General features: G+C 51.2%; 4 protein-coding genes across 17 annotated transcripts; 3 read left to right on the top strand and 1 right to left on the bottom strand.

Annotated features, from left to right (window-relative positions):
- The first annotated feature begins 533 nt into the window (after positions 1 to 533).
- Positions 534 to 4,347, top strand: VTN (vitronectin). Of its 2 annotated transcripts, none has more exons than XM_001106884.4 (8): positions 534 to 1,499; positions 1,593 to 1,712; positions 1,788 to 2,132; positions 2,211 to 2,350; positions 2,611 to 2,767; positions 2,967 to 3,119; positions 3,580 to 3,927; positions 4,151 to 4,347. In XM_001106884.4, the coding sequence occupies exons 1-8, from the start codon at positions 1,436 to 1,438 to the stop codon at positions 4,261 to 4,263; spliced, it is 1,440 nt and encodes a 479-aa protein (XP_001106884.1). In that variant the 5' UTR covers positions 534 to 1,435; the 3' UTR covers positions 4,264 to 4,347. The 2 variants fall into 2 exon arrangements, with proteins under 2 accessions (XP_001106884.1, XP_077826707.1); XM_077970581.1 differs by having other exon boundaries at positions 3,580 to 3,960; positions 4,113 to 4,347.
- Positions 4,348 to 5,917: 1,570 nt separating this feature from the next.
- Positions 5,918 to 8,066, top strand: SEBOX (SEBOX homeobox). The gene is made up of 3 exons (XM_002800335.4): positions 5,918 to 6,458; positions 6,624 to 6,784; positions 6,929 to 8,066. The coding sequence occupies exons 1-3, from the start codon at positions 6,170 to 6,172 to the stop codon at positions 7,307 to 7,309; spliced, it is 831 nt and encodes a 276-aa protein (XP_002800381.2). The 5' UTR covers positions 5,918 to 6,169; the 3' UTR covers positions 7,310 to 8,066.
- Positions 8,067 to 9,323: 1,257 nt separating this feature from the next.
- On the bottom strand, positions 9,324 to 13,902 carry TMEM199 (transmembrane protein 199). 6 transcript variants are annotated; one of them, NM_001194352.3, is given in 6 exon segments: positions 9,324 to 10,424; positions 10,733 to 10,845; positions 11,010 to 11,052; positions 12,102 to 12,191; positions 12,519 to 12,592; positions 13,620 to 13,902. In NM_001194352.3, coding segments are annotated over 6 exon segments (627 nt in total). In that variant the 5' UTR covers positions 13,831 to 13,902; the 3' UTR covers positions 9,324 to 10,328.
- Positions 13,903 to 13,933: 31 nt separating this feature from the next.
- On the top strand, positions 13,934 to 24,027 carry POLDIP2 (DNA polymerase delta interacting protein 2). 8 transcript variants are annotated; one of them, XM_077968836.1, is made up of 12 exons: positions 13,981 to 14,192; positions 15,614 to 15,695; positions 16,958 to 17,001; positions 17,700 to 17,796; positions 17,965 to 18,040; positions 18,259 to 18,366; positions 19,418 to 19,554; positions 20,409 to 20,435; positions 20,638 to 20,763; positions 22,025 to 22,104; positions 22,944 to 23,054; positions 23,693 to 23,987. In XM_077968836.1, exons 1-12 carry the CDS (start codon positions 14,032 to 14,034, stop codon positions 23,814 to 23,816), a joined length of 1,173 nt encoding a protein of 390 aa, XP_077824962.1. In that variant the 5' UTR covers positions 13,981 to 14,031; the 3' UTR covers positions 23,817 to 23,987.
- Positions 24,028 to 26,162: the final 2,135 nt, after the last annotated feature.

Genomic DNA, 26,162 nt, shown 5'->3' with positions numbered 1-26,162 from the left:
GGGCAGGGGCTCGGCTGAGCTGGGAGATGCTCGGCAGCAGCCACGCCCTGGAACCGCAGCGGACCCGGGGCCGATGCCCCGCCTCTGGGTCCAGCGGGGCTCCTCCAGCCTCCTGCGCAGCCCCACCCCCAAGTCGTCCCCAGCCACGCCCACGCCCCTGGCCAGCCTTTCCCAGCCCCTCAGTCGCAGCCGCCTCCTCCTGCGCTGGACTTGGAGGAAGGGGGTCGAAAATGAGATGACAGTCTCCGTTCTCCACCTCCTCTTCCCCGCCCCGCGTGACACCAGTACGTGGGAGCAACACCGCTGCGTGCCCCCTCCCTACTAAGTGGTTAAAACAATCATCATAACTCTTAAGGCCCTTTTATGCCTGTTTCTCAGCTAGACCTCACAACATGCCTCTGGGGTGGGAATCGGTGTTCCATTCCACAGCTGACTCCACTGAAGCCCATGAGGAAGAGATTGGCCAAAATCACAGTCCCCTCTGATTACAGAACAGAAAAATCAGCTAAAATCTCAGGATCACTTTTTTTTTCAGGTGATGGCAGGACTTCAGAAGCTCTGTGGACACCTGAAATTGGGCACAAAATCAGGTGTTTCACGCCAGTGGGCATTTTCCAGGTAGAGGGATCGTATTTCTCTTGAGAGTCTAAAAGTGTGAACAAGCCCACTCTTTACAGATGGGAAGACTGAGGCTGGGGACAGGGAGTGACCTGCTCAGAAAAGACTCAGAAATCAAATCTAGTTCAGTGGGTTGATATTTACCCAAATTTCCAGCCTGGGGAGATTGATGCACCCAAGCGAAGAACCCAGAAATGAAACTGTGTTCTTTTATGCTAAAAAAGAAAATTCCCCAGAGTGCTTACAAACTCTCCTCCCACTCCCTTTTTCCTGCCCTAAATAAACAATGGCGAATGAGCACCCAGCCAGGGATGTGTCTGATCAAACAATCATGGATCAATAGCCATGTTTGGAGAAGGAATTTGTGACTGCTCCAGCTACTGGGCATTTTGTCTGTTCCAGTTCATGTAATCTCCCAACACCCCATGAGGCAAGGGGGTTAATCCCATTTTACTGAAACTGAACTAAGACTCAGAGAGATAAAGCTGTTGCCCAATGAGCCTTCTTTCTGGCCTCCAGATCCGCGGTGCTAATTCCCCTTCTGATGACCTAATGATTCTGAGCTTGGCAAAGGTCTTATCTCCCAGCTCTCCCAGGCCCAGTGTTCCAGGAATGTGACCTTTGCTGCAGCAGCCGCTGGAGGGGGCAGAGGGGATGGGCTGGAGGTTGAGCAAACAGAGCAGCAGAAAAGGCAGTTCCTCTTCTTCAGTCCCCTCCCTCCCTGTCTCTGCCTCTCCCTCCCTTCCTCAGGCATCAGGGAGGAGACTTCAGGGAGATCAGAGCCCAGCTTGCCAGGCACTGAGCTAGAAGTCCCGCCATGGCACCCCTGAGACCCCTTCTCATGCTGGCCCTGCTGGCATGGGTTGCTGTGGCTGACCAAGGTACAGGGGGGTGTTGGTGGCCATCTGAGTCAATGTAGGGAGGGCGAGGGTGGCCCGGGCTTGGCGGCACCTACTGACACCCCTTCCTCAAAGAGTCATGCAAGGGCCGCTGCACTGAGGGCTTCAATGCTGACAAGAAGTGCCAGTGTGATGAGCTCTGCTCTTACTACCAGAGCTGCTGCACAGACTATACGGCTGAGTGCAAGCCCCAAGGTGTGTTCAGAGCCCAGGTGGGTGGGCTGGGGTGCCCCTTGCAGCTGGAGACTCACTACCATCCACTCTCCGCAGTGACTCGTGGGGATGTGTTCACTATGCCGGAGGATGAGTATGTGACCTATGACTACGGTGAGGAGAAAAACAATGCCACCATCCATGAACAGCCGGAGGGCTCCTCCCCGAGCCCTGACCTCCAGGCCCAGCCCGAAGGGACTCCTGAGCAGGCAACTGTTCTGAACCCTGAGGAAGAATCCCCTGCACCTGAGGTGGGCATCTCTAAGCCTGAGGGGACGGACTCAAGGCCCGAGACCCTTCGTCCAGGGACCCCTGAGCTCCCAGCAGAGGAGGAGCTATGCAGTGGGAAACCCTTCGACGCCTTCACCGACCTCAAGAACGGTTCCCTCTTTGCCTTCCGAGGTGAATCCAGGGCAGGTATTGGGGATGGGGGTCTGCCCCAGGAGCGTCCCCGCTCTCACACCACCTCCTCCACTGTAGGGCAGTACTGCTATGAACTGGATGAAAAGGCAGTGAGGCCTGGGTACCCCAAGCTCATCCGAGATGTCTGGGGCATCGAGGGCCCCATTGATGCCGCCTTCACCCGCATCAACTGTCAGGGGAAGACCTACCTCTTCAAGGTGCCAGCAGCTGTGGACCAGGGTAGAAAGCATCTAGGGAGGGTTTGAGAGCTATTGCTCCCAGGGACAGGGTGGACAGGGAGGCTGGACCCAGGGCGCTGCAGGACCTGGTGGGCGCTCTGTGAGCACAGGGCAGCCCCAAGACTCCAGGTCCTGGGCAGTGAACCTGAACCTGGGAACGGCTGCCTTAGGGCAAGGGACTCTGCCTCTGTGCCTAGCCAGCAGCCTCCATACCCCTTTTCACTTTCCCCACCTCTTAGGGTAGTCAGTACTGGCGCTTTGAGGATGGTGTCCTGGACCCTGATTACCCCCGAAATATCTCTGATGGCTTCGATGGCATGCCAGACAATGTGGACGCAGCCTTGGCCCTCCCTGCCCATAGCTACAGTGGCAGGGAGCGGGTCTACTTCTTCAAGGGTACTCAGGGGGTGGGTGGGAGACTGAGCAGGCAGTGGAGCAGTCTTGGATTCCTTTCACACTTCACTGGGGACAGGCCTCAGCATGTGCCCACCCCATACCCCCACCTCATGCTGGGAGATCCTAACTTCAACAGCCTCTGGGATCTCCAGTCTGGCTCTGGCCCAGCCCTCCTAATGCCCACCACCCCGCTCCCCAGGGAAACAGTACTGGGAGTACCAGTTCCAGCACCAGCCCAGTCAGGAGGAGTGTGAAGGCAGCTCCCGGTCGGCTGTGTTTGAGCACTTTGCCGTGATGCAGCGGGACAGCTGGGAGGACATCTTCGAGCTTCTTTTCTGGGGCAGAACCTCTGGTATGGAGAGAGGGCAAGTCTTTCTTCTCCTTCAAAAGGGCTGAAACCCCCGGCTAGTGGTAGAGCCAGGTTGGCTGGAGGGGGCTGTGGTTGTGGAGCTATCGATCAAAGTCTATTTGCTCAGGCCAGACTTTGCTTCTGTTGACCTTTTGGGGGAAGCTCGGCTCTACCTGGACCCCACACCTTGGACTTTGCCTAGCACAGCCGAGGGCACAGCCAGCAGAGGGAGGGGCTATGGCTGAGGAGTTTAGGGGGCCTGGGGGGGGTGGGGTCTAGACACCAGTGATATGGTGGAGGGAGCACACAGTGAAGGGCATTGGACTGAGAATCAAAGGCCTGGCTCTGCCATTCGCTGCTGTGTGCCTTTGGGCAAGATGCAGCAGATGAACTCTAATGACCTTGCTGGAGGGGGCAAGATTCAGACCCCTAAGACCTCTCATTCACCCCTTCCCTGCCACAGCTGGTATGAGACAGCCCCAGCTCATTAGCCGGGACTGGCATGGTGTGCCAGGGCAAGTGGACGCAGCCATGGCTGGCCGCATCTACGTCTCAGGCATGGCACCCCACCCCTCCTTGGCCAAGAAGCAAAAGTTTAGGCGTCGCAACCGCAAAGGCTACCGTTCAGACCGAGGCCACAGCCGTGGCCGCAACCAGAACTCCCGCCGGCCATCCCGCCCCACGTGGCGGCTGTCCTTGTTCTCCAGTGAGGAGAGTAACTTGGGAGCCAACAACTATGATGACTACAGGATGGACTGGCTTGTGCCTGCCACCTGTGAACCCATCCAGAGTGTCTTCTTCTTCTCTGGAGGTAGGAGCCCTTGCCACCCCTGAAGCTGCTCTAGCTTGGGTTTTCCTTGCTGTCCCTGGTCCATAAGGGCTGAATACAGCCCGCAGGTAGTGACCACAGAAAGCCGGGCCAGAAGTCCTTAGCTGCATCGTGGATGTTCACTTTCCCTTCTGAGACTTTCTTAAGGGAAGAGTGGGCAGGGCCAGGCTGGGCCTCACACACCCTCTGCTTTCCTCTCTTCCAGACAAGTACTACCGAGTCAACCTTCGCACACGGCGAGTGGACGCTGTGGACCCTCCCTACCCACGCTCCATCGCCCAGTACTGGCTGGGCTGCCCAGCTCCTGGCCATCTGTAGGAGGCAGAGCCCACAAGGCTGGGCCCGCTGTAGCTCCCTCCTCCAATCTCCTTCCCCCAGCCCAATAAAGGTCCCTGAGTTTAAGACTACTGTCCTGACTGGGGTGGATACATCCCTGCCTGGGTAAAGGAGAGGAAGCTGGGCTGTCAGAATGGGTTGGTGAAGGGGGCAGAGAAGGGCCTCGCTGTGTTCAACCCATGTTGGGCTCAGGAATTCTCTGTGAACCGAAGTTTGGGACTGGGGAAGGCCTCCTGAGAGCTACCCTTCCTCTTGAGCTAAGCAACCCCCAGCAACCCACCAGCAGCTAAGCAGGCACTTGAACCCCTCTGATGGTGACAGAGTTACCAGGCCAGCCTCCTTGGGTGAGGCTTGCTTTGCCCCTTGGAGTTGACTAGGGTCTTGGAGGAGAGAGAAGGGGCAAGAGGTGGTGAGGTTCTGGCTCAGCTTTTTTGTCCATCCTGATCTGAAATCATAGTAGCTCCGGCTCCTGAAGTCATTGTGCTTCCCCAAACCCACCCCTAGAGTGAGCCTTTCTTGAGGTCTCTGTCTAGGGTCTAGGATGGGGAGCAGCAAGACCAGGAGAGATAGTGAAGGGGAGAAACTGAAAGGAAATTCAAAAGCACACACTTCTCATGGAAAAGTGGCCCAGGAGTCCAGGAGTTTGAGGCTGCAGTGAGCTATTATTGTACCACTGCACTCCAACCTGGGCAATAGAGTGAGACTCTGTCTCTAAAAACAGAACAAAACAAAAAAAGGAGGGAATTTTTGGCTGGACATGGTGGCTCATGCCTGTAATTCGAGCACTTTGGGAAGCCAAGGTGGGAGGATTGCTGGAACCCAGAAGTTGGAGACCAGCCTAGGCAATATAACAAGACACCATCTCTACAAAAAATAAAGAAATAAGTTAGCTGGGCAACTTATGGGTGGTGTGTGCCTGTAGTCCCAGCTACTTAGGAGGCTGAGGTGGGAGGATTGCTTAAGCCTGGGAGGTTGAGGCTGTAGTGAGCAGAAATCACACCACTGTACTCCAGCCTGGGCAACAGAGTGAGAAAAACAAAATTTAGGCCAGGCACGGTGGCTCACGCCTGTAATCCCAGCACTTTGGAAAGCCAAGGTGGGTGGATCATGCGGTTAGGAGTTCAAGACCAGCCTGGCCAACATGGTGAAACCCTGTCTCTACTAAAAATACAAAAAAATTAGCCGGGTGTGGTGGTGGGCACCTGTAATCCCAGCTACTCTGGAGGAAGAGGCAGGAGAATTGCTTGAACCCAGGAGGTGGAGGTTGCAGTGAGCCAAGATCGTGCCACTGCACTCCAGGCTGGGTGACAAAGCAAGACCCCATCTTGAAAAAAAAAAAAAAAGAAACAAACTTTTAAAAATTTAAGGAAAAGCGGTTCAGAATGTGTCCAAGGAAGAGAATACTATACACATAGTATTGTGTATAGTATTTATCATCTTTCTTAGAACCCCTCAACTGCACCTGTGGAACCTCCTCTGGTTCCAGGTTCCAAACCCCAGGAAGTCCATCTGGCTCTTGAAGGGCCAGAGAGATAAAGGGTTAGATGCAGGCAAAGTTCTAAAGCAGACCTGAGGGTAACCTGGTGACGACATCTGTTCCCCAGTCCCGCTGACAGCAGCTGGCTCCCATTCATCCTGTTGTCACCTTACCATCCTTCTCATCCTGTCCCACTTCACCAGCCCAGTCCCCAGTTGTAGGAGAGGTCTCCACCCCCTCTCCCCTGAAGGCAGCCAGGTTCGGAGCACTCAGGGCTCCAGAAGGGGCAGCCAGTGCCTGGGAGCACTGGAGAGATGGTTTTCTTTGGCTTCCTGGAAGGACCCCTGGGAGGATTTTCATGAAGTATAGGATTTCAGGTACAGACTGCCAGAGTTTGTGGTTTGAGGAGGGATGCTGGGTCCAGCTTCCTTTGTGAGGCCCTGGAGGGGCAGGGGGTACACAATTTACCCCACCCATACCCTCATAAGCCCAACCCAGCCTCCAGTCTTCCCCACCGAGACTTCTCTGCTTTGCTTGAGCTGGACTCTAAACCTCTCCCCTCCTGGAGGCGGGGCCAGCTACCCTGAGCAGGATAAAATCCAAATGGAGGGGTCTGGTATGGGCACAGCCCTGGCATGGCCCTCTGGCACCTTACCCTGTGCCAGCTCCATGGGCAGCCCTGTGGATGCATCCTCAGCAGGTGATCTGATGGGGAAATGTGGGCAGGGTGAGGACGCAGGGCACGGTGGCATGAGGGAAGGTTGAAGAGGGATGGGAGTAGGGACTTCAGGGTTGATTGAGGGCTTTAAGGCTGGGTGGAGGCTCTTTCAGCAAGTCCCGGCTTGACCCCCACCGTGGCCCGCAGACGGTGGCAGTGGGTTGGGTTCCCACCAGAGAAAGCGGACCACCTTCAGCAAAGGGCAGCTGCTGGAGCTGGAGAGGGCGTTTGCAGCATGGCCCTACCCCGACATCAGCACCCGTGAGCACCTGGCCCAGGTCACTCGCCTTCCTGAGGCCAAGATACAGGTGAGCTGCGACCCCTTCTCACACAGCCAACATCTGGGCTTGGCCCACAGCCCCTTCGCTGGGTAGCCTGCCTTCAGGTTGTTTCCCATGTCCCTGGGTGGAGGGGATGCTGGGGCCAGAAGACTCCTTCTTCTTCCCTAGCAGGTATGGTTCCAGAACCGCCGGGTCAAAAGAATCAAGAACAGGAAGTCAGGAAGTCTAAGCCCCCGGCCTGAGTCCCACCAGAGCTCCTGTTCTCTTCCAGACACCTTCCAGCAGCCCTGGGATCCCCAAATACCAGGCCAACCTCCACTCTCCAGCGGCACACCTCAGTGTACCTCAGTGTGTCAATACACCTCCTGTCCAGCTCCTGGCTTAAGTCCAGGGCAGGGCTGGGAAGGGGCTAAAGCTGTAGCCCCACGGGGACCAGGTGGGGCTTCAGAGGTCCACCCTTTCTTAGAGCGAGCTACTCCCCAGACTTCACTAGGCAGCCTGTCTGACCTCATCTATGCCTTGGCTATTGTCACCAATGTGGACCACGCCTAGTCTTGGTCCAGAACTTGCAAGACCCCTCCTCTGACTCCTGTAGCCCACCCTGCCCCTCCTGGGACTGAACACATCAGAAGTGGATCCCCCGGCCCCACCTTTTATGCAAAGGAGTTCCCTATCGGAAAGGAATTTAGCTCAGGCATCCCTCCCTTCCACTGGCCTCCAGGCCAGCCTAGATGCAGGTCCTATGCAGACTGGGGCCTAGCTCCTGCCACCCCACACCTGACCCCTTTGGGGCATAGGCTCATGGTTGTGGCAGGAGGTACCTTCAGAAGGATGAGATGAGGGCAATGTTTTCCTTCACTCTTGCCAGTCCTGGTCCCCAGTTCTCACCAGCTGATGACCTCCTCCCTCCGAAGGGGCAGGCTCCTGTCTCCTGAGGTCTCTCCAGGCCATTACCTTGCTAACTGCTAAGTGAGGTAGGAAAGGAGAATGCTGCTCCTCATCTAGACTGCTGGAGTCACCTTCTTTATGGCTCAGGGCCACCTCTCCTGACCGTCGACCACCTGGACAAATTATCAGAGCTATGGATGTGAAGAGGGAGTGGCATTAAAGTAATAAAGCAAAGACAGGAAGCTGGGGCTTATGTTGATTTAATTTTCACAAAGATCAGATTGGCTGCCCTCTGACGTGAGGCCGCAGAGACAACCTGACAGATCTGGAATGAGGCGGGTGCAGCAGCATTGGGTTTTGGTATCACCGTCATCTGTAATACCAACTAATCTCCAAATAAAACTCAAACTCTGTACCTTAATCTGGATTGTTGTGCTCTGCAAATGAACGGGGACGAGGGCCATTTGCCATGGAAATTTATCTCCATCACCTAATCCCTAAATAGGGCCAGATTCCACACAGATTCTTGGTGGGAGGTATTACCCAGGCTTCTGCTGGGATTAGAGGAATAGTTAATTGAAGGGTTTGGGGCTCTGACTGACAAGACCCTGGGGGAGATGAGAGCCTCTGCTGGCAGCCCCTGCTCCTGGTCCCACTGAGTCTAAGACATTCCAGTTACCTCCACCTCCGGAGCTGCTCTGCTTCGGAGAGAAAACCATGGTGTTTGTGGTCTGCAATGGATTCAAATCCTGACTCTGCTATGTAACCGTGGCAACTCTGGAACTCTATGTGACTAAAAAATGGGGATACTTGTTTGCTCTCTGTGTGAGGTATAAGAAATAATGTAGGTAAAGGGCTTTACATGGTGTGTGACACATTGTAAAAACTCAGTAAATGCTAGTTTCCTCTCCAGACAGGCCCTAAGAAACTGGGAAGGCCCCAAACTTTTTGTTCTTCCCACCTCCTGCCAAGCAGTCCCTGGACCCAGAGTGCATTAGAGAAAGCATGGCATAGTGAGGCAGGAGTGGCTAGGAGATGAGAGAGCTCCCTTCTACATGCTGAAACTGGAGGACAGGGCATTTGGTTCTCCCCTCCCCCTGCCCTCTGCTTTTTTACTGAGACAAGGTCTCACTCTGTCATCCAGGCTACAGTGCAATAGCATGATCTTGGATTACTCAGCTTACTGCAACCTCTGCCTCCCGGGCTCAAGGGATCCTCCCACCTTAGCCTCCTAAGTAGCTGGGACTACAGGCGTGTGCTACCATGTCAGCTAATGTTTGAATTTTTTTGTAGAGATGGGCTTTCGCCATGTTGCCCAGGCTGGTCTCGAACTCCTGAGCTCAAGCAATCCTCCTACCTTGGTCTCCCAAAGTGCTGGGATTACAGGCACGTACCACTACGCCTGGCTAATTTTTTTGTATTTTTAGTAAAGATGGGGTTTTGCTATGTTGGCCATGCTGGTCTTGAACTCCCAACCTCAAGTGATCCACCCGCCTCAGCCTCCCAAAATGCTAGGATTACAGGTGTTAGCCACCTCACCCGGCCCAGTGTAGCTTTTTAACACAAATTTTATACAGTTCAGGTTACTGGAAACACTGCAAAGTGCCACCTAGTTTGTCTTCTCACAGCTGACACTTCTTCCAACTAACAGAAACTGGCAAACATTGTAGAGGAAGTGTCCACTGAGCAAATGAGTATATAATTTATTAAAACAGAAAAGTGCTTTGGAAAAAAAAAAAAAGAGAGAACAGGAGTACATACAGTGAACCAAGAAGAGTGTACCATGAGGAGCAGACCCTGAACAGTTAGAACTATTAGAACTATGGAAATCACTGTGTTTTGTGTTGTCACAGGAGTTAAAATAGAAATACCCTGGATACAATAAATATTTACTGGATAAATAACTAAGCCTGATACCCTTTTCAGTGCGTTATACAGACCCTATCATCACACCACTAATCTAAGTTCTCAGAAGTTAAACCTTACAAGACTTCAGGACAACACAGGCGACTTCGGCTCCATTTAACAGAGGAAGGACCATAGCTGGTCATTTGATATCTACGAGTCTGTCTTATCTTCTGGAAAAGGGGCCTAATACCATTTCCTTTAGGAAAAAGGTAGCTGCCTTGCTTCCAGTTCTACCATCCTACAGCAACCCATCTTTCTCTTATTTGATGTCTCTGATCAGCTCCTCTTCCAGCACAAACTGGAGAAAGGGGATCCTTTCTGTTTTCTTGGAGGCTTCTGAACTCAATTACAGGTCTGCATTAAAAATGTCTGGAGAAAGCTGGTGATCAGTTTGTACATATGAACAAGTTCAAGGCAGTATGGTCTACTTCTGGGAAGGCCTGGATTCCATTTGCTCCTGAAGGAAAAACCCTAGTCCCAGCAGTGTCTAGAATGGACTGGAGAAGGCAGATGGGTACCGGATTCAGGAAGAGGTACTGACAGACCAAGACCAGTTCTTTCCATTTTAAAGATGTGTTATCTCAATCTCCTCCAATGCTCCCTTTGGAAATTCACAGAACATAGGGCTCCCCACAGAAACAGCAGCTGGCCTGGGCTGGTCTTCTGACTAACTGGAGCTGAATACAAAAAGTCTGATGGGTTGACTGAGTCAGTGACTGGCAATTGGACCCTGAAGCCCCCAAAGTCTTCTCTAGACTTGAAGATGAAGCACCAGTTACAGTTCTCCCAGCTCGCCTTCCATTGCCCGCACCATGACATACAGCTCAGCCAGACCCACCACTGAGGCGACGATCAATGCAGCTAGCACCCGCTGGAGATGGGGAGAACCAGGCTTAAGGGATGCAGGCCAACACCCAGCTCTGTACCCAAGCAACCTGAATGAGGATGGAGAGCCCCCAATCCCCTTCTAAGTTGAGGGAGGGGAAGAAAAGAGAATGTGGCTTCTCCTGGGTTTATTACCTAATCCCCTGTGACTGCTGGAAAGCTCTAATGCTCCCCTTGTTCATGGCATAAATATCTGTTCAATTCCTAACCTGTGCAAGGCACTTTCACATACGTCCTCCCTTACCCACTAACACCCCTACCTGGGGCACCCTGCCCTGCCAAGTGCCTACTCACCGAGGCCATTTCTGTGAAGATATATTGGCTTCCAAGGTAAGTGCAGACGAAGGCAGCTACCACCGTGACAATGAAATTGAAGATGGTGATGACTAGAGCCTTCAATGATCTCACTTTGGGGAAGAGCCAGAGAGGGAACCTTTAGTTCAACATTCTCTAGGAGGCGCTCTTATCTCATGGCTGCCTCCCCCACCAACTGGGTTCCAGTCAAACAAGCCTGAGTGTCATGACCCATCTCAGGAAGAGGCTTTAGAAGCCTGATCTCCTAGTACCTCACCTTGCTTTCCCAGGTCGCTCAGAGTCCCACCATGCCTTGAATCCTGGGAAAAAGACAAAGCAGATGATTCAGAATAGAAGCAGCTCAGAGAGCATCCATTGTCAGTCTGGGCTCAGCCCTCTCTATTCCCCAACACATTAACTGCCTTCTCCAGGGATTTTTTTGTCTGGAACCACTTTGACTCTTTTCTGGACCACAGAGCAAGCATTTTAGAGAGAGGACACAGGCTGCCAGTACCCATCCACTCTTCTGTTTCAGGGTAGGAGCGTGCCATAGAATAGTAGGGAGCCCTGTCAGAAGACAGGCTCCAATGGCTGGGCACAGTGGCTCACCCTGTAATCCCAGCACTTTGGGAGGCCGAGGCAGGAGGATCACCTGAGTTTGGGAGTTCAAGACCAGCCTGGCCAACGTGGTCTCTACTAAAAGAGACCTCACTTAAACCTCGGAGGTGGAGGCTGCAGTGAGCAGAGATCCTGCCACTGCCCTCCAGCCTGGGGGACAGAGCAAGACTCCATCTCAAAAAAAAAAAAAGAAAGAAAAAGAAAAAAAGCCTCCAAGACTCATTCTCCCCCCCCCTTTTATTTTGAGACGGAGTCTTGCTCTTGTTGCTCAGGCTGGAGTGCAATGGTGCAGTGTTGGCTCACCGCAACCTCCGCCTCTTGGGTTCAAGTGATTCTCTTGCCTCAGCCTCCCAAGTAGCTGGGATTACAGGTGCTCGCCACCACGCCAGGCTAATTTTTGTATTTTTAGTAAAGTCGGGGTTTCACCATGTTGGCCAGGCTGGTCGCAAATCCCGACCTCAAGTGATCCAAGCACCTCAGCCTCCCAAAGTGCTAGGATTACAGGCGTGAGCCACCGCACCCAGCTAACTCACTCCCACTTCTACGATGTTTAAAAATTGGTCACCATCTCAGCCCAGAGTCTCAGTGAATGAGATGGGAATTGCGTTAAGTTTGTATGCAGAGTTCCTATGGTCCCTGAACAGTATAGAAACCAAGTGTCCATGTTTCTTCTAAACTCCATACCTTCTTGCAGTGCAGGGCCCTACTCTGAGGGGCTACCTAGTCCATGTACTGAAGAGCAGGCCCTTACCTGACAAGTGACGTTGCGGGTGATCCGCTTATATTCCTCATTGGCCAGCTGTATCTTAATCTTCTCCAGCCGGGCAACTAGTTCTGGGTTCTGAAGCAGAAAAATCAAATAAGAAGAATGATATTCCCAGCTTGTTAGAAAGCACATCACCATCACTGGTTCCAGGGGAAAAGCACTGCTAAAGGTATCAGGAGACCCACATACTAGTTAGTTCTAACTCCAATGTTTTGAAACTTTTTGTTTTTTTTAATCTCAATTTTCCAAACAGTTGATAGGGAGGACAATATCTGGTTCCCCCAGATCCCAAAGATTTCAAAAACAAATTTTCAAGCCTAAAAGTTGATTTATAAGTTCAGTGTATCATGGATAAGCCCAACTCAGTCAATAACCACTCCCACAAACGTATCCCTTACGTACCCGTGGAGGCTTCACAACCTCTGGGAGATAGATTTCACTGCCTTCTAGGAGCTCATGGAGGTATAGTTTGGAATCTGAGAAGAAAAGGTTTCACAAACACAATGATCCACAGAGCTAAGATTGAAGGGTTAAGATCAAGAGGGGTCTAGCCCTTCTTTCTACCAAAATAAAACAGGGCCATCTCTACATTAATCCATTTCCAGGATCATTTTCAATTGAAAAGAATTTTGGATAATTCCATATGGGTATCTCCCAGTGCTGCACAGCTGACTTTAGCTGTCAGCTCTCAATTATCCTGCCAGTGTTACAACATGTAAGCCATTTATTTGTGCCTTTGGGTTAGATCATTTCTGTGGCCACAATAGCTCTTCCCTAAATAGGTTTAGCTCATAGTGATGCTAAATGCTCAGAGGACACTAATACTAGGCAATCTCTTTCTAAGGTCCTTTCTAGTTCTAATAATTGAGCAGTTTACCCTTTGCACTTCTGGCTAGTCTATGCTACTTCTGGCAAAATAACTTATGTGCTAGTTTGCCCTATTCCTTCCCTTTACATATAAGGGAACTGAGGCCCAGCGAGGAGAAATGACTCCTTCAGAGGATTAGTGATAGAGCTAGGACCGGAACTCGCATGCTACTCCCAGGCCAGATCTTTCAACACAGCTTCTGTCATCCTATATCAAAAACAAAACAAAACAAAGTATCAGATTTAACCACCCTTGCTTCTGAGGTGGAAAGAAATCCGGATTCCTAAAGTGTAGAAGTGTAAGCTGATTCCTAAAGTGTAGAAAAACGAAGAGACAGAACCTGTGATACTTGTATTTAGTAAAAACCTAGACTTTCTCAAGGGTGAATTGGGCCTACGTGTTCCTGGAAGTGAAGAGGGGGCTCTCAAAAGAGCAAAAAACTGCACAAGCAAATTTGTCATCCACGAGAAATTCCCATGGGAGTTAAGAAAGTGGGTGGCCCTGGGATTTATGGGGTGACTCTTCGCTTGTCTAGATGAGTGCTCCGTAGAAGAAAGGGAACGATGTGAAAAGATCTCAGGAGGGAATCGATCTGGAAACAAGGAGGCGACCCCGGACTGGAGACTGGGGCTCACCTCTTTCTCTTAGGTGATGGTGCAGATCCCGGATGAGACGGAAAGAAACCAAGCGTTGGGGGCCACTGGAGCTATCACCGCCCGTGTGCTTCTTTCCCAGCGCGGCCTCAAGCTCGGCTCGCAGCTTTCGGGGTAGCTGCTCTGGCTCCAGCTCCCCGCCGGGGCCCAAAGCACGCACCAATCGCTCGCCCGCAAGCAAAGAGGACGCCATATCTAGCCGACACTCCGGTCAGGTGACCCCAACCCAGACTTCCGCCCGCCGCGCGCCGGAAGTAGCTCTGAGCTCCGGGGTGGGACCAGGCGGGCCAAGAGGGCCGGGACGCCGCGCGGGGCAGTGTGGGACGGGGGCGGAACGCCGCCCGGCCGCCGGTCAGGCTCTGTGTCAGCAGCCGGGCGGGCGCTCGGGCGGGACATGGCAACCTGTGTAGCCCGGCGGGCCCTGGCCGTGGGAAGCCGCTGGTGGTCCCGGTCGCTGACTGGGGCCCGGTGGCCGAGGCCGCTCTGTGCGGCGGCTGGAGCTGGGGCCTTCTCGCCAGCGGCGACCACGACGACGCGGAGGCACCTCTCGTCCCGGTGAGGGACGGAGCCAGGGGGCGCGAGGACTGGGCCTGGAGCCCAGGGAGCGTGTTCCTGGCCAGTGCGGAGGCCAGGGGCCCGGGCCTGCTGAGGGTGACTGGAGTTTGACCCGGGAGAGGGTCCCGAGCAGGGAGCCGACCTGCGCTGTCTGGGACTTGTGCCAGGAGCAGGGAAGCCAGCGCGGCCCAGAGCCCTGGTTGTACAGGGCTGGACCTGAGGGGGAACAGTTTACCCTCCCCGAGTGAATGCTACTTCCCCGGCTGGGGTCCCCAGCACCGCTGTCGGAGGGCACCTTTTTAATTCAGCCCTAGGGCTTTGGCTTGAACCCTCAGCCTTTGGATTCGGATAAAGTCTCCCTCAGAAAGATGCTAGAGGTGGGAAACGAGACTCTTGGGTGTGGACCCTCGTAGGCCCCAGGTTTCCAAGTGACTCTGGGGAGATCGATTTTCTATATGTGACTCGGGGAAGGGGGTTTGAGGCCAAGGGGGTGGTGTGGAAACTCTCCGCGGATGGGATCGGCGGATCAAACGGGCTGGTGGATCAGTGGGAGGAAGCATCAAGTTCACATCTTCAAAACAGTAAAAACAGCCATTATTTGAAGGGCCCTTAGAAAGTGCAGCCCTGTTCAGAGTGGTGACTGACGGTGCTGACCTTTTAGTAGCTGATATTAGACACTGACACTGGGGAGAAATGATAGCTATTTGCAATTTAAGACCCCTGTGAGAGTATGAACAAAAACGATATTGAGAGACGCTAGATGCAGTAGGAAATCTAGAGATGTTTAAGCTTTTCAAGGGCAATATAAGGGCTACAGGTTAGAGGGGGAGATGGACATGGAATTACAATACAGGACAAATATTTTTTGAGCACCTCTTCTACACTAGGCTCTGAGGGGGCAGTACCAGCTAATCAGACTCAGGCATTGCTCCCAGGGAATTTACAGTATTTAATAAAGATAAGACATGAACACAACTGAAATGTAAAGTGGGCAGGATATTGCTTGATGACTTGTGATTTAGAAAATGTAAGAAAAGAAGAAAAAAAGATATACCCCTTCTTAAAAAATTGAAAAAGTGAGCAAGACAGTTAAAGTGCTGTGGGAGGTCAGGAGCGTGGGTTAGGGAAGAAACAAGGGCAGGGGTACGTTTGAGCAGAGTGTGAGGGCATGATGTGACGAATGCCCCGTGAAGAGAGGAGACAGTAATATGGGAGCGGTCACATCTAACACTGGGAGACTGGGGAGGTTTTCACCAAGGAGGAGTAAAGCCTTTCCTGCTCCAGCTGGCCCCACTACCCCAAACCCTTCTCTGCTGTCATCACCGTGGCCCCTCAGTATCCTAGGAGCTTTTTCTGGTGGATGAGTACCATTACCTTCTCAGCTTTGTTCTTCTCAACTTGTTCTTTTCCTTCCTACTCAGAAATCGACCAGAGGGCAAAGTGTTGGAGACAGTTGGTGTGTTTGAGGTGCCAAAACAGAATGGAAAATATGAGACCGGGCAGGTGAGTATTGGGCTGGGTCATCTTTCATTTTCATAGAGTGCTCTGCTTCTGAAAGAAGTCAGATTAGGTCACAGGCCTGCATGGTATGGTTTTCCATTCATTCCTCCTTGATGTTTGGTGCCAGACCAGAATCAAATTTTTATTTATTTTTTATTTTATTTTTTATTTTTTTTTTTGTGAGACAGAGTTTCGGTCTTGTTGCCCAGGCTGAAGTGCAATGGCGTGGTCTCAGCTTACCGCAACCCTCACCTCCCAGGTTCAAATGATTCTCCTGCCTCAGCCTCCCAAGTAGCTGGGATTACAGGCATGCGCCACCACGCCCGGCTAATGTTGTATTTTTAGTGGAGATGGGTTTACTCTATGTTGGTCAGGCTGGTCTCGAGCTCCCGACCTCAGGTGATCCTCCTGCGTTGGCCTCCCAAAGTCCTGGGGATTACAGGCGTGAGCCACCGCACCTAGCTCAGAATCAAAGTTTTATAGATATGGTTTCTGTTCTCCTAGATTTGAATGCACTTAATGTGTCAGTGGGTTCTCTTTCCAAGTTAGTGTGGACAGGGATGGTATGGACTATAGTGAGGTTTAGACAAGTTGCTGAAGATTTCTCTAACATAGTGGATGGTGGGAAGCCAGTGGAGGGAGCTTTCAGAAAAGTAAACCTTTGATGCTTTGCTGCAGTAAAATTGACTTTAGTGTGGTAAACTCTGGATGTGTGGTTCTTTTTCTATATCAGCTTTGTTCTGGGTCCACTGGGATAGATTTAGGCCCTTCTAGGATATCATAAGTTAAGGAAGACTTTTTGTTTGTTCAACATTTTATTTTTCTGTGTGCCTACAATAGACCAGGCATTGTGCATTAGGGTTAAATCAGAAAGCAAAGTAGACATGATTCCTACCATTGTGGAGTTTCTAGTCTAGAAAAGAATGAATGATTTGCAAATGGCCAATAGCTGTACATTGTGCTAAGTGGAAGGGAGGTCAGGGAAGGCTTCTTGGAGGCCTAAGCTTTTACCTAAAGGATGAGTAGAGTCAGCCAGGTAAAGAAGAAATAAGAGTGTTCCAGCCATTGGTCTGGTTGATCACAGACTTCAAGGGAAAAGGTAGCAAGACCTTGTGCTGGAGTTGCCTCCACCTGTGCTGCTTTGTGGTCTGGGGCCCACCTGGATGGATTTGCTGGACTACAGACTCACTGAGGCCCCTCTTTCCTCCCAGCTTTTCCTTCATAGCATTTTTGGCTACCGAGGTGTTGTCCTGTTTCCCTGGCAGGCCAGACTGTATGACCGGGATGTGGCTTCTGCAGCTCCAGAAAAGTATGTTTCCCTGTGGTTGTGCCTCACAGTATCCTCAGGAGGAGATGGCAGACATATGTAATGGGGGTACCAGGGGTGACGACAGCATCCTCCTGGGCCTTGGAAACATCCCCAGAGTACTTCTCTGGGACTAAGACCCATGGAGACAAAAGTGCTGAGTGCCAGGGATAGTCTCAGTCAGAGAGTCCCTTTAGGCCTCCCCAGAATGCTTTCCTAAGCCACTCCTAATTTTCATTATGAGTACCACAGAGGGCATTTGGGGGACAAGTCTTCTTGATTTGTTGATGTTCAGCTGGAGTCTTTCCCTCAATCTCACATCATCCCTAGAATACATTAAAACAGAAAAAGTTCAGCTCCATTAAGTGATCACAGACAGTCCCTGGGATATAAGAAGACAAGAGTACTCTGGGCCCTGGGGACTGAGGTGGCAATTTGATTTTCTCAACATGGCCCCCTTCTTTTAAGAGGTATCCACACAGTCAGATGATGGCTCCATACCATGGTCTTCCATGCTGTATTATTTGCCCCAACTGAGGAGCAGCTGAGCTGAGGTGCTGCAGAATGGGTGTCCAGCTGGTGCTAAAAAGCCCCTTCAGATCAGGGACCAGCCTGTTTAGGTCAGGAGGGGTAGGGAGCTGAATCAGGTGCAGCTTCCATTTCTCGTGCGGTGATCTTGGCCTCCTTCTCCCATCCCATAGAGCAGAGAACCCTGCTGGCCATGGCTCCAAGGAGGTGAAAGGCAAAACTCACACTTACTATCAGGTGCTGATTGATGCCCGTGACTGCCCACATATAGTAAGTAAGCAAAATGGCTGGGCCTGGGGGTCCTCTCCATGGAAAGTCCTGCATCCCAATGGGGACAAAGGGAGGGAAAGGGGTCAAACAGAGCCCAGGTCAGTCCTGGTCCCCAAGGCCTTGAACTGCACAGTGGCAAACAAAGCCCTGATTCACTTCTTGCCTCAGTCTCAGAGATCTCAGACAGAAGCTGTGACCTTCTTGGCTAACCATGATGACAGCCGGGCCCTCTATGCCATCCCAGGTGAGTAGTTAGCATTTGAATGGTGCCTGTCAAGGAGGAGTCTGGTGTGTCTCAGGGAGAGGATCCTGATGTCCTGTCATCCACTGGGAGGGATTATGATGCCAGGGTATGATACCAGGGTTATCCCATACTGGGACAAGGCCAGTTAATGTCTCTTCTCAACCCCATTTCTCTCCTCTCCTGTGTGAGTTTCACTGTGTTCTGCATCTCTGTGCCAGGCTTGGACTATGTCAGCCATGAAGACATCCTCCCCTACACCTCCACTGATCAGGTTCCCATCCAACATGAACTCTTTGAAAGATTTCTTCTGTATGACCAGACAAAAGGTAATCTCTCTCAAGAAGGGGAGGTGGAATGGGAGGGCCTTTTCATCAAAGAATATCATAGAAATAATTCCAGGGCTGGGCGCAGTGGCTCACGCCTGTAATCTCAGCACTTTGGGAGGCCCAGGCAGGTGGATCATCTGAGGTCAGGAGTTCGAGACTGGCCTGGCTAACCTGGTGAAACCCTGTCTCTACTAAAAATACAAAAATTAGCTGGGCATGGTGGTGGGCGCCTATAATCCCAGCTACTTGGGAGGCTGAGGCAGGAGAATCACTTGAACTCAGGAGGCAGAGGTTGCAGTGAGCCAAGATCACACCATTGCATTCCAGCCTGGATGACAGAGCGAGACTCCATCTCAGATTAAAAAAAAAAAAAAAATGGGCCAGGTGCTGTGGCTCACGCCTGTAATTTCAGCACTTTGTGAGGCTGATGTGGGCGGGTCAGTAGGTCAAGAGATCGAGACCATCCTGGCCAATTTGGTGAAACCCTGTCTCTACTAAAAATATAAAAATTAGCTGGGTGTGGTGGCGTGCATCTGTGGTCTCAGCTACTTGGAAGGCTGAGGCTGGAGAATTGCTTGAACCCAGGAGGCGGAGGTTGCAGTGAGCCAAGATCGCGCCACTGCACTCCAGCCTGGCGACAGAGCAAGACTCCATCTCAAAAAGAAAAGAAAAGAAGTAATTCCAAAGCTCTATTTCCACAACCCTTTTCAACCCCCTGTTAGACCTGTCATGCCTCATAGGTGTCATACCTGACAGATGGCAGTTATTTTCTTACAGATATGGAAACTGAGGATCAGGGATGATGACAAGGGACTCAAGGTTGTTAGTAGCAGAGTGAGGGCTGGAAACCAGGGCTCTTAACTCCCAGGAGCTAGGTACACTAGCTCCTCGGGGCTTATTCTTGGTAGCAGTCCTGTGCCTTCTTCCAGCCTGTACTTTTGCTTCATGTATGAGCATCCTGTTTGCCTGGGCCACCACTAGGAAGGGTTTTCTAGGAGGGGCAATCGCATTGGACTGTTGGGTTGGACTAACCAATTGTATCTTGCCCCAGCACCTCCTTTTGTGGCTCGGGAGACACTAAGGGCCTGGCAAGAGAAGAATCATCCCTGGCTGGAGCTCTCTGATGTTCATCGGGAAACAACTGAGAACATACGTGTCACTGTCATCCCCTTCTACATGGGCATGAGGGTATGTGGCCAGCCTGGACCCCTTCTAGCAGGGGTAGGCCTCAAGGTATATGGTGTCCTTAAGGTGACTGCTGGGGGAGGGGAGTCTAAATATAAACCATGTCCCTGTGGTTCTGCTCCCAAGTGGTGGGGTTGAGTAGCCTCTAGACAGTGGCTGACACCAAGACCTAGAGCAGGCAGGGAAACCCATAGGTCCCAGGAAGGAATCCTTTATCCTGTCTCTTCCCTCTTGCTCAAAGGGAGCCATGTTTATGAAGAATATACACATAATTATTTAAAGCAGTGTAGGCATAACACTTTACACATTATAGACACTTAAACATTGCCTGGCTGTAAGCATGTGCAGTGGTAGGGGCCGCCCAACTCCACAGACAGAAGCTATAGGTCAGAGAAGTGTGATAGTCATTGCATGTTTGGATACAAATATAAATGAAACACCGTCCCTGTCTTTCAGGACCTCATAGTAGTGGAGGAGGCCAACTTAAAGTATTATAGTAAAGGACAGTAATGGGAGACAGGAGGAGGACAGGGGCCCAGGGCAGCAAGGATAGGGGGCAGGGCTGGCCAGGAGGACAGTGAAAAAGGTAAGAGTCCTGTAGCTGATTTCTGTTGGCATCCAGCTCTGTTGGCGATCTTGAAGGGATGAAGAGTGGGGAGGCCAGGAGTGGATACAGGGATGTTGCCTCCCTGTGGGTTTGTAGGCCATGGTTCAGCTATCATCCTTATCTCACAGATACTCTCAATTTGGTCTGTCTGCAACCTTCCTGGAATACATCAACTGCATTGGAGAGATGTTGATTGGAACACACTTGGTCTTGCCCTGTGGGACTTAAATTCTTTTTATTTTCTCCCTAGGAAGCCCAGAATTCCCACGTGTACTGGGTGAGTGGCACTGTCTGGGAGAAGGGGAGCTTGTGGGGTGTGCCTGGGGGTCAGGGTGGAGGTAGGGGAGTTCACCTTCTGGCGGGAGCGGAACCTGTGCAGTGCATGTGTCAGCTTTGTTGACTTTTGCTTTGCACAGAATTCTGAGGAGGGTTACCCAGAGTTTATTTTTTTTAAACTCCCTCTCCCACATCCCCTTCAGTGGCGCTACTGTATCCGTTTGGAGAACCTTGACAGTGACGTGGTACAGCTCCGGGAGCGGCACTGGAGGATATTCAGTCTCTCCGGCACCTTGGAGACAGTGCGAGGCCGAGGGGTAGTGGGCAGGGTGAGCATCCCTGGTCTAGTAATTCTGGTCCTGTGCAGCAAGCCTGGGGGCTTAGTGCAAGGCTTCCTTCTCCTTTGTGGTTATAGACAGAGGCTCACTTTGTGAACACATTGTGTTGTTTTGGGTTAGAAATCTTAAAACAACCCCATGAGATAGGTTTCTTAAAACCCATTTCATAGATGAAGAGAGTGAGACTGAGACATTAAATAACTAGCCCATGGTCCCATAACTAGTAGTGGCAGGGCCTGGATTAAACCTAAGTGAGTCTGAAGTCAAAACTTGTGTAGTTTTTAAAACTGGTGTAGTGTCTTTTAGAAACCGAAATTTGAATGTTGTTAGGTGGGGCACGCACCCCCACCACTCGCTGTGATCTTGCCTCTTTGCCCCTTTACATGTTTACATCCTCTGCTGGTCCTTGAAGAGATCTGATTTTATAATCCTTGCCTACCCAACCCTGTCTCCTGAGAAATAAAGTCACAAGCAGTACTGGTGTCGGGGCGACATTCAACAAGGATTTATCAAATTCAGCGGGGACTGGGGAGGCAGGTGGTAAAGTGAATAAGAACAGGGCTTTAGATTTAGCTAGTGACTTCAAATTCCAGCTGAGTTATATATTCACTGCATAACTTTGAGCAAGTTATTTAACCAAAATCTTAGTTCCTTACTGCTAAAATGTGGATCCACCAATTACCTTATGATCACTAGGAGAATTAAAGCAGCAGAGGTTTGCAGAGTACCTGCTGTGGTGCCTGGCACTTAGCACGCATGAATGGACACTGGAGGGGATATCTCCACAGTAGGTCCTTCGTTTTTAGAGACAGGGTCTCGCTGTGTTACCCAGGCTGGAGTGCAGCGGTGTGACCATAGTTTACTTTCCTGGGCTCAAGCAATCCTCTGCTTCAGCTTCTTGAGTAACAAGACTACAGGCACACACCACTATGCCTGGTTAATTAAAGTTTTTTTTTTGTGGAGATGGGGTCTCACTGTGTTCCCCAGGCTGCAGAGGAGGTCCTTTGCCCAGTGCCCTCGGACATTCAGTCTGAGATATCTTTCCCAGAGCCAGCATAAGAGGCCCAGGCCAAATGGTCATGCTGTGGGAGGAGGTACTAGCAGGCAGCGTTATCACGTGGGATGCCTGCTATGGCGGTGGCTGGGCGGGGGACATTCAGTCTTGATGAACTGGCAGTCAGCATGTAACCCTGGGGTACAGGAAACATGTCCCTGGGGCTTGGCCTGACCCATTTTGCCTAAACCCTTACAGGAACCTGTGTTATCCAAGGAGCAGCCCGCGTTCCAGTATAGCAGCCACGTCTCGCTGCAGGCTTCCAGTGGGCACATGTGGTGAGTGAGTGTGCACAGCAGTAGGGACCACCCAGCTCCACAAACAGAAGCTGTAGGTCAAAACAGTGAGAGCTTAGAGCTTGCCATTAACTCTGGGCCAAGTTACATTCTTGGAGGCAGCCTTATCTGCTATTTATTGTTGTGTGGGACTTGTCTGATTTTCTCTTACTGCCTGTTTCCCAGTTCCCTATGATTTGTGGACTGAGGTCTTAGGCCAAAGAGGTCTGGTGATTTGATGCTGCAGAGTTTCTCATATAATTGGGTTTTTTCCCTTTGTGTTTCACTCCTTAGCCTGAAAATGCAGTTGGGTAGCTTATGCAGTATGTATCTAAAGGCCAGAATCTGGACACCTTTTTTTTTTTGGAGACGGAGTTTCGCTTGTTGCCCAGGCTGGAGTGCAACGGCGCAATCTCGGCCCACTGCAACCTCCACCTCCCGGGTTCAAGCCATTCTCCTGCCTTAGCCACCCAAGTAGCTGGGATTACAGGCATGCGCCACCACGTCCGGCTAATTTTGTATTTTTAGTAGAGACGGGGTTTCTCCATGTTGGTCAGACTGGTCTCGAACTCCTGACCTCAGGTGACCTCAGGTGATCTGCCAGGATCAGCCTCCCAAAATGCTGGGATTATAGGCATGAACCACTGCAGCTGTTTTTCTTTTCATGGATAACCATGAGGGGCTCTTGGGTCTCTGGACGAGTCATCCTGTCATGAGCTAGACAGAAGAGAGCTCAGGCTCACACGTCCTCTGTGGCTGGCAGCTGAGGGCATGGGGCCATCCAGATCCTTAGGAGACCTCAGCCCTGGCTCCTTCTAAACCAGCTTCTCTCTGACCTGCAGGGGTACATTCCGCTTTGAAAGACCTGATGGCTCCCACTTTGATGTTCGGATCCCTCCCTTCTCCCTGGAAAGCAATAAAGATGAGAAGACACCACCCTCAGGCCTTCACTGGTAAGGCCAGCTGAGGCCCCAAGTGCTTCCTTGGTCACCAGGAAGAACAACTGTCATCCCACAATTGCTGCAGAACTCTTCTCTCCCCATCATGGGCCACAGTGGGTCTCTTAATTTGATTGTGGGGTTCTTTTTGTGGTAAGGGTGGTATAACTTTTCTTCAGAAGACCCATGTGGGACACCTCCAAGGCTGGCCTCCTCATAAGCCCTGCCTATACCATGTTCCAGTAAACCTCTCCACCTAGGAACTGTTTTCAGCTGCCACAGGCCTGGAGGAGTTTCCTGGCCTGTCACGTGAGGTTTGATCAGTAAACCAGTGCACGCTTGGCCACCCTTGCCATTTCTGCTCCCAGAGTCTCAGACTTCCCTTCTGACCCAGTGTGTGCCCTTGATTGCTTTCTCTGCTGCCCTTCCAGGGAGCTGCCCCCCGGTAGGGCATGTGCCTGTTTCCCTCTCAGCCTGGAGGCTGGCTGGACATCTCCTACGGTCAATGTGCCTCTCAGCTAGTTGGCAGGGTTGCTGGACTGGACTCTTGTTCACTTTACCTTTTGCCAAATGCAGAGAGGGAGACCAGTGTCAGAGTCAGAGTGGCCTGGCTCTTAGCACTGACCAACCATTGCCATTTCTGGCCTCGCTAGGCCCAGGAGAGGAGGGAGGCAAGCCAGTCGGGTTTCCTGGAGCAATGGGTGCGCCAGCCCTGAGCATGACTCTGCCAAGCATCCAGACCACAAATGCAGGAATTTGGCCGAGGAGCAGCTTTAGGTATGGATGACGACTAAGCCAAGCTACTTCCTGAGCTTCTCTCAGATTTCCAAGAGCCAGAGATGAATTGTGCTGCAACTTGCCCCAATTCTTAGGATTTCTTCTCCTCTGCCAGTGCAGTGATTGTTAGAGGTCATTTTCTTGAATTAATATTAAATCACAGTTCCAGCCCTTGTTAGTGTTGTCCTTAGTCCTCCAGGGGGAGCCGGGGTTGCAGGGCAACAGTACAGTCGCGCTTATGACCTAGCTAGAACACAAGGTCAGGTGATAACGGAAACACAGGAACTCAGCCCATGGCCGCAAGCTGGCCAAGGCCTGCTCACTGTAAACATGGCTTTGTACCATTGAGTTTAGCACAATTTTATTAGAAATTAGTGTTTGCTTCCATCACTAATGCTGAGCAACCAAACATTACAGTTATGTGATAAGGAAAAATTCTCTCCTGCCCAGGACCTGCGCCATCCTTTAGGCCCACCTTGGTCACATACCAAATTCAATAAAATCCAATACTGGTCTGTGTTGTTAACAGCAGGCTGCCAGGTTTCTCAGAAACTGACAAGAAAGTCTGACCTTCATCTATACTTTTTTGTTTACTTACCCTTGGGCTGCTTGGAGTTGAAAAATGCACACAGCCAAGAGTTGCTTTCTGAATAGGGCTGGAAACTTTCAAAGAAAACCCCCAAACTTTTAAGCCACAAAGTCTCATTTAAGAAGCTAAGATCATGTCAGTGAGTTCAATGTTAGTATTTTCCTTAAGACCAAGGAGATATTTTCAGTCAGAGAAGATAAATGCCCAGTCCCAGACGACAGTGCTTTCTCGGCAAGAAAGACCGAGACACTGAGGATGTGAACGTCAAAGCAGTAAGCAGGGACTAAAGGGGATGGGGAGGTCAAAAGGCAAGCATCAAAACACCTCAGTGGGGAGCTGGGAATTTGAGTATTAAAGGACCTCAAGAGGGCAGCTGAGAAAATAGGCCAGTGGTCTCAGGCCGACGCATTCCAGTCTCTGTGGGAAAGTCACAAAGCCAAAGCCTGAATTTGGCCAAAGAAATGGATTTGTCTTTATCTTGTTAACCTCAATGAGGGCTGGAAGAACTAGTAGCTGACCACCAAGGTACCTGACCTGAGAGTCTTAGTGCTATTTATACATTCAAGACTGTGACTAACATAAAATGCCTAATTAGAAAGTCCCATTTCCCTTGTCCCGCCGTCATGTCACTTCAGGTCCTTGTGTCTAACCCTGGGTCTGGCATTTGCCCATAGGCTCTGTGGCATCAGCTATCATAAAAGTAGTTAAGAGGGATAAACTTGATAACCTGTGTTCTCTCCAAAGAGCGGAAAGTGGGTACAGTATGTGGCTACGTTGCTTTGTTAGGCTGGCAGAACAGTCCCTCCCTGATACCATTCCTTTGGAAAATAATTCAGATAAGCTGAATTCCGGTTTGGCCAAGCCAAACAAAAAGGAATGAAAACCAAAGCCCTAAAGAGGAACTTACCTCCTGGCTAGTTCTTGGCATCTCCATGGCTGAGTTACCCAACAAGGAGTGAAAGCCTTCAGGGTGCTTCAGTTGCTCCTGTCATCCTGCACTCAGAGACACCACTGGGCAGAACCACTATCCCAGCCAGGACAAACCAAGACCACAGGTGGTGTGGGCAGGGGGTAGATGTGTGGCCAAGCATGGGCTACCTCTGTGCAGGGGCTGCTGGGAGCACCGGGCTCTGAGTTTGCTGTCCTCAGGTGATGGGCATGCCAGCCAACACCATGCAGTACCCACAGGCTTCACGGTCTTCCTGCCGTGGCTCATGTTTCTGGCCCCTGTGACAGCTCTTCGGCTTTACCGTATGTGAGGACAGCATGGCTGGAAGCCAGGGGTACTCAAGAGAACCACAAAGAGCAGTCATGCTAGACCTAGGAGCCAGTGATGTGACTCTAAGATGGGGAGGTAAAATGTCCTTTCTCACAGGCACCCTGTGAGGACTGCAGGTCCCAGCTTAGCCATCCTTCCCTCCTCGGTGCACTCTGAGCTGCTGGCCAGGCTGGCAAAGCCAGAGCTGCTTTGTTGGATGTTTTTTTATTGCTTCCTCTTTATCCCCTCTTTATCCTCTATTCTGCAGGGAAGCAGGGATTAGGGTAGAAAGACATGGGTCAGGGAGAATATCAACCTCCTGAATAACAGTACAAAGTGCTTTAAAGAAACAGATCCCACAGGCATGGAGAAGGGCCAAGGGTTCTGCCATATGTAGGGTCTTGGCACCCTGGAGGGCAAAAGAAATGCCCAGTTTCCTCGTTACTAGATTTAGAACTATTCATTTCCTAGATTATTTTTTAAAAACCAAACTTACCAA

Source organism: Macaca mulatta, chromosome 16 (genome assembly GCF_049350105.2).
Source record: "Macaca mulatta isolate MMU2019108-1 chromosome 16, T2T-MMU8v2.0, whole genome shotgun sequence".
NCBI lineage: Eukaryota > Metazoa > Chordata > Mammalia > Primates > Cercopithecidae > Macaca > Macaca mulatta.
The sequence above is the reverse complement of the archived record's forward strand: the minus strand, read 5'-3'. Positions and strand labels throughout refer to the sequence as shown.